The sequence below is a fragment of the Dichomitus squalens genome (genome assembly GCF_000275845.1).
Source record: "Dichomitus squalens LYAD-421 SS1 unplaced genomic scaffold DICSQscaffold_21, whole genome shotgun sequence".
In the NCBI taxonomy this organism is placed as follows: domain Eukaryota; kingdom Fungi; phylum Basidiomycota; class Agaricomycetes; order Polyporales; family Polyporaceae; genus Dichomitus; species Dichomitus squalens.
The window spans coordinates 31,357-37,492 of NW_006766903.1; the positions used below are offsets into that span (position 1 = coordinate 31,357).

At 52.9% G+C, this 6,136-nt stretch overlaps 1 protein-coding gene across 1 annotated transcript; it reads right to left on the bottom strand.

Annotated features, from left to right (window-relative positions):
• Positions 1-477: 477 nt before the first annotated feature.
• DICSQDRAFT_63165 (terpenoid synthase) lies at positions 478-2,248 on the bottom strand (the record flags this gene model as incomplete). Its single annotated transcript, XM_007366853.1, has 9 exons — positions 478-779; positions 865-1,108; positions 1,162-1,179; positions 1,236-1,342; positions 1,398-1,531; positions 1,590-1,637; positions 1,690-1,826; positions 1,908-2,043; positions 2,109-2,248. 9 exons carry the CDS (start codon positions 2,246-2,248, stop codon positions 478-480), a joined length of 1,266 nt encoding a protein of 421 aa, XP_007366915.1.
• Positions 2,249-6,136: the final 3,888 nt, after the last annotated feature.

The window sequence follows — 6,136 nt, forward strand, 5'->3', positions numbered from 1 at the left end:
GTCCTCGAAACCTTGCTTCAGGCATTCCTACCCACGCAAGGACGTTTACGAAGCAAGGCGAGCACGAAGCGAAGACTCTTTGGGGGCACGAAAGTTCATTTTGTATCCAGATTGGACGCCGGTCGAGCAGTCAACGAGATAAATCATACGGGACATTATCGTTGTGACGTAAGGGATACAGACGTAGCAAGGCATCGACAGCTAGATAGCTTAAGAAGGAGAGCTGCAGTATATCGGCAAATAAATGTGTGCGCGGTAGTGGTACACAGTCAGAGAGACGGATGAGCTCGGAAGGGGGGTAAGATGGGAACAGTCACGGGGACGGACACAATGGGCATGGCGATGTCGTATACGGGCGTAATTGTTCATGCACGTTCATGTGTCAAACATGGAACGATGTGGAGCGTTGTGGGGAAGTGGCGGAACGATAGCAGGACAACGTGGACGTGAAGAGACGCGAGAGACGAGTAGGAAGGCTCAGTGCTGAACAGAGACACGGAACTTGAGAGTAGTGTCAGGGAAGGAGGTAAAACTGAAATAGAGAATGCAGGCCGCAAGGGAAATGAGAAGCAAAGATAGACGGGCATGATAGGGGAGTGTGGCAGAGCGCGGAAGCCGTAGGGACAGGGGCTCCACAGACTTCGACCCGCTCGACGTCACGAGGGCGTGTTGCGACGACTTGAAACTTGCCATGGGCTCCTCTGGCGCTGGTGTTGTGCGCTCATACACCGGTACAACGACCTCTGGAATGCCGGTTACCTCTTGGCCGCGGAAGTAGCCTACCAGAATGGGGAGAAGGCCGAGCATCAGGGACAGAAGCTGCCATCAATGGTTATACAACCAATATAGGAGGTAATTCCTTACGTGGGCTATAATAATACCAGACGACGGTTCCTTGCGTGTACTGTTCGATGGCTCGGTTGTATCGTGCTAGCTCGGCATCAACCTCTGGACCAAAGCTGGGCAGCTGCGCCTTGTAGCGTTCGTAGTCCGCCACACGTTGGGCAAGCATATCCGTGAGAACGTCCACGGCGGTCTGAAGGTCACAATCGCGCTCGATCATGATGCAGAAGACGAGGTTCTGGAAATCCCCGTCCGCTTGCTCTTTCTGTAACGACCATGAGCGGCTATCTAGATGACGGATTCGCGCAACGCCCTTACATTAAAAGAGCAAAGGTCCTATATAAGCGGCATCAATGAGTTTAATCAGTCGTACGCAAGCAAGAATGACTTACGTTGGGCCAAGTCATGATGTCGATCACGGCCTTGGACATCTCTTGAAGGACGGGGTCATCCCACACATATTCAGGGATCTGGAGATCCAGCGAATACTCAACCATTGCTATGCGAGTAGAGGATTAGTACTAGTACGCTACAGAGCAGGAGTGCCGACTCACCTTCGACAATCGGACCTCCGATAGTTCTCCGTCGCAAAACGATGAACTCCTCCACCGAGGGAATCTCATCCGTGGCACGGTTGCGCGCCTGCTCGACTTGGGAGTTCATCCAGCTTTCGACGGCACGAAAGAACCTGATCATAGGTGATTAGTTAAGAGCCGTCGGTGAACAGCCCCAGGTGACGGACACACCTGTTACAGGCGCCAGGACTCGCGGTCAACCTAAAGCGTCTCCAGATGCTGGACAAGGTATGAGTGCGTTACACCCGATGCTGACAATCCGTGCACTTACTCATGGAGCATCGCCGCGTAGGGGAAGTTGGGTGGTGGTGCTTCCGGATTCCTCAGCACCTCCATTGAGATGTCGACGCCTACTTGATGCGCCTCAGGCTTGGACTGCAAAGCACCTTCGTCCGAAAGATCGTCGAACTGATCGGAGAAGCAGTACGTGGGACAAAGCTTCGCGGTTAGAGAAAAGAAGATGCTCGCGGAGATATGCCTGTCGCTTACGGAGAACGCCCACAGGAAGAACGCGATACAGGTCTCCAGGTGCGATACGTCGGCATCCGGAAAGCTCATACCTGCATACGAGTCGAAGCGGTGTGATAGAAACTTCTTCTTCTTCAAGCCATGGTACACGTTACGGCTATACCATAACAGGCATCAATACAGGCATGATGTCGGGCTTCGCGGTGAAGAGACGGAACTCACCTGTCAAACCACGCATACGTCGTTCTCGCTGCTTCCTTCTCGTTAGGATTGAGCTTGAGCTCGAAAACTCGGCCTGTAATGGCGGCAAGGTCCTTGAGACGGAAGTGAGAGGGGAACGGGCGAAGCTGCTCGACGCTCATGCTGATCAGAGGGGTTGATAGGAAGAGGGTAGGTAGAGGGCCGCTGACCTGGTGAAGCAGCGACCCTGAGTCGGTACCTATTTGTACTTCTGTCTGGACGCTTGACCTCCCGCATGCCGCCTGTCGGGACAGACGAGACGGTGGATCGGGCAGTGCGATCCGCAGATGGTATAGTCCTCAGCGAACACCATTCACTCCGGGAATCTCAAAGCAGTCACCGCCAGGCGCTAGGCGACCCGGCCGCAGACACCCTGAGGCCAGGGAGATCTCCTTGCCGCCACGAGTTATTCAAGATCTGGATCCACACTCTTGGTAATGAGATGCTGAATAGAGAGATTATGCGAGGAGGTACGTACAGCGTCACACATTCGCATGGCCACCGCAAGGCGCGCGTTGTACGTTGTTCTCTCGTATCGGGTCGAGTCTCCTTGATGCCGCGTTGTGATGGCAGGAACTGCGCCTCGACGGCAGGCGGGCGAGCGCTCACCAACCGCTGACAGCGGCTGCAGGTGTCCGCCAGACATCTGTCCGCGACGACCCCAGCTCACGTCGTTTCGCTGAAAGAGGCTCGTGTACAAATATCAAGCACTGCGAATCCTGTCGGGACGCGCGGAAGTGAGCAGGCGCATGCAAGTTAGCTATTCCGCCAAGTTCGAGAACGTGTTATCCTCATCGATCCCAAGTGAGGCATGATCAAATGTCCGGATGACGAACCTTCCCCATTCTGCTTGCAAAATCTGAGCTATCAACCATGAGTGTTAGACTAGGCGCATCGAGGGAGTGGCTTGTTCGTGCGGAAACAGCGTTTCCGGACGTAACGGCCAGGTAGAATCAGGCATATCGTTCGAACCGGTCTTCGTTCGAGCAGCCACCGCCGCCATCCGAGAAGCCAGGGACACTATCAGCGCATGCAATCGATCCCGCTAACCAGCCACGTGAAGCACGGTGGCTTCGCTAGGACATGAGTTTTTGTTTTTTCACAGGGGTCTTCCGGCATTTGTGGGTCCACGCACCGATGTCCAGATGGAACTTTCCGAGGAGGAGGTACGCTGCTACTGGATCTTCGGAGTGGTGTCCTACTAACCAATCCTGTTGACCTCGGACTCATCTCTGGCAAACCGTTACCTCCGATTGTGGAGGAGAATCGCGTCAGCAATGGGCTGTACCAGCACGCAGTAAATCTTGAACTGTTCAGTCTTCACACGGCTGAGCATGTCGTCTGCCAGGATGGGTTAGGCAGCTCCACATACTCTATACCCGCGCTCGAGATCAAGGGCTCTCGCCGCGAGGCAGGACATGAACGCTAAGTACCTTGTGTTCAAGGCACAAAGGAAATGCCGGACTTACTGTAATTGTTCCGTATGTTCGCTCCACTCATGTTCAGTTGTACGAGACCTTGGGTAGAGCGCAATCAGTACTTCCACGTGCCGATCAGGTCGTGTCGATCGCAATCATCGGATGGAGGCGGAACTGACAAGCGCCCTCAACACGAGTGTGCCCTTAGGCACAATGTAGCTCATCCGAAATGCAGAATGTGGCCAAGGGCCTGCCATCGCGCCCACAAATCCGTTGCATGATATATTACTGAGACCTCCTGCCTTCTAGAAGACGCGTTGCAACGCTTTCGACTTCGCTGTAAGGATTGAACAATCAATCGGATGGTAAGTTGCAGCCGGTCCGGAGAGCCGTCCGTGAGTGTAGGTTAACGGAGGTTCATGCGCTAGGACGAATCCGGGTTAAGCTGGTCAGTGGAGCAGACTGCTGTTGTCGAAAAAGGCAAGATTGCCTGACAGGCTATCGTGGTCGACTTTTGTAAAATGGCAACGAGAGGAATATACGGTATTGCTTCGACTTCAAAGTTCAAGCCGTAATCACGATGTATAGTCGCACTGTTTCCTGGTAACAACTAGTACAGAGTGCGATACAGAAGGAGTGTTTGAGGATTCTTGACGCCTTGTAATATGATGAAAACAGGACTGAATGTCTGGTATGATTTGGTCAGAGAATGTAGAAAGACGCCCAGGATTTGAACATCGATAGAACATTTTCTCACAAGATGGTCCACATGACAAATGCATTTACCACGCAGGCGCAAACGCACTAGTTCGACACGTTTATGGCTGTATGGTGCATGCGGTGATGAACAAGTTTGAATCTACTCGGACCTATGACGCCCGGCGCATTTCATGGACCGCACTGCGAGCAGTCAGTACGTATCAGTTTCACAGCAGAACAGCATAAGATGAGTGGCATATGTAAGTATGTAGATGCATGTGGGATATGACGAGGACAGCCTCGTGACGCCATTGTGCGGCTCGCTTGCTTCTTGGCGATGAGTCGGCCGTACCACGGGGCAAGATGCCGAAGCGTTACTTGATGTCAGACGCGTAGTGAGGCGTCCAGCGGTATCCCGGAATGTCGCTCGCGATCGATGCTCTCGTAATCAGCGACAACCGTCGTGACGTTCGGAAGACACACAGTTTGAAGAAGCGCGGGTTTGCAACGCCGGCAGGCGAACATCGCTGTCCACAATCACTACATACACAATTTGTGGATGAAATATGAGCATGAAGTGAACATCTAGTATCCATCTTCACTTCTGACCGTCTGTGAGCGCGAGAATCGAGGTGAGTTGGTTAGACACAAACGGCAAGGTCACATGTAGCGACCCGATACATACCTTCTCAGAGATTCGCAATACGTCACTTTCAACGCTCTATGACCACCGTTTCAAGGGTGTCCAAAGTTCTCGGTGCCGGCTCAGAGGTTCGTTAGCGCGACTGATATCGTTGTCTTGAACAATGTCTTCATGCACATCAGAGATGGACGGACTCACGGCCGGTACAGGCGCTCAGGCACTAGATAAGATCTAACCACGCTATTGCTTTCGGGGCGCGTTCATGGACTCCGACATGACGGCGCCATAGACGAGGAACTTGAATAATGGAATGTCTTGGACAAACAAGGATGCTATTAAGAAGCGCACCATGTACAGTTCGGAGACTCTAGGTGGTGGCGGAAGGGACCAGCCGGATGGATTTGGCACTAGTGCGATGAATGACTGAACGCGTTTACGATACATGTCCGGAGAATGCGATGTTCGCTGCTGACGAAAGGAAATGAGACTAAGATGTAAGCCAGGGCCAGGCATTAGACCTGCTAGCTGCTGACGCGAGAGCACGGTCGTCCGCTGAGCGTTGAGCGGCTACTTGTCCGTCGATGGCGACGAACCAGTCGCCACCGAAGGATGGCACGCAAAATCTTGTCAAGTCGGGGAGTAACAGCTAAGTAATAGCAGGTCCAGAGGGCGCAGAGAAATCATGAGGGTCTGACGGTTGGTAGTAGGCCGAGTTTGTCGGTGAAAACCGCGCCAATTTACTACCGTGAAGTCGAGGGATCGGGACGAAGCTGAGCCCCAGCGGAGAGAAACGATCACGTCACAGTGGCAACTCTGTCAGTGCAACTGTAGTCGCCGTAATGGCGCGTGGACGTGCGGAGATTCACCGTGACCTTGTCAGCGAGTTGAACGGTTTACCATACTTGTAGCTGGTCATCAGTTGCGTCAACCTCCACATCACTGGTCTCCTAGGTATTGATATCGATATGCGCGGGTGAAAACTCTGTTGACGTTGAGTATAGTGGCGGGACGCTGGACCGTTGTTTCACGGGTCACTGTTATCGTCGACGCGAAAACTGATTGTTCGATACGAAGGTCATATATTCTTGATCCTAAGGCATAAAGAAAGTAAAGGGAAGCTCATAGACATACGACGATTCAGTGCCTCTAAGATTGGCAACAATTCTATTCTCAAACTGATAGAGGCCCGTTGAGCGGGTGCATAAGGCACTAGTGGAGGATACGCACCAACCATACTTGGCACAACGCCT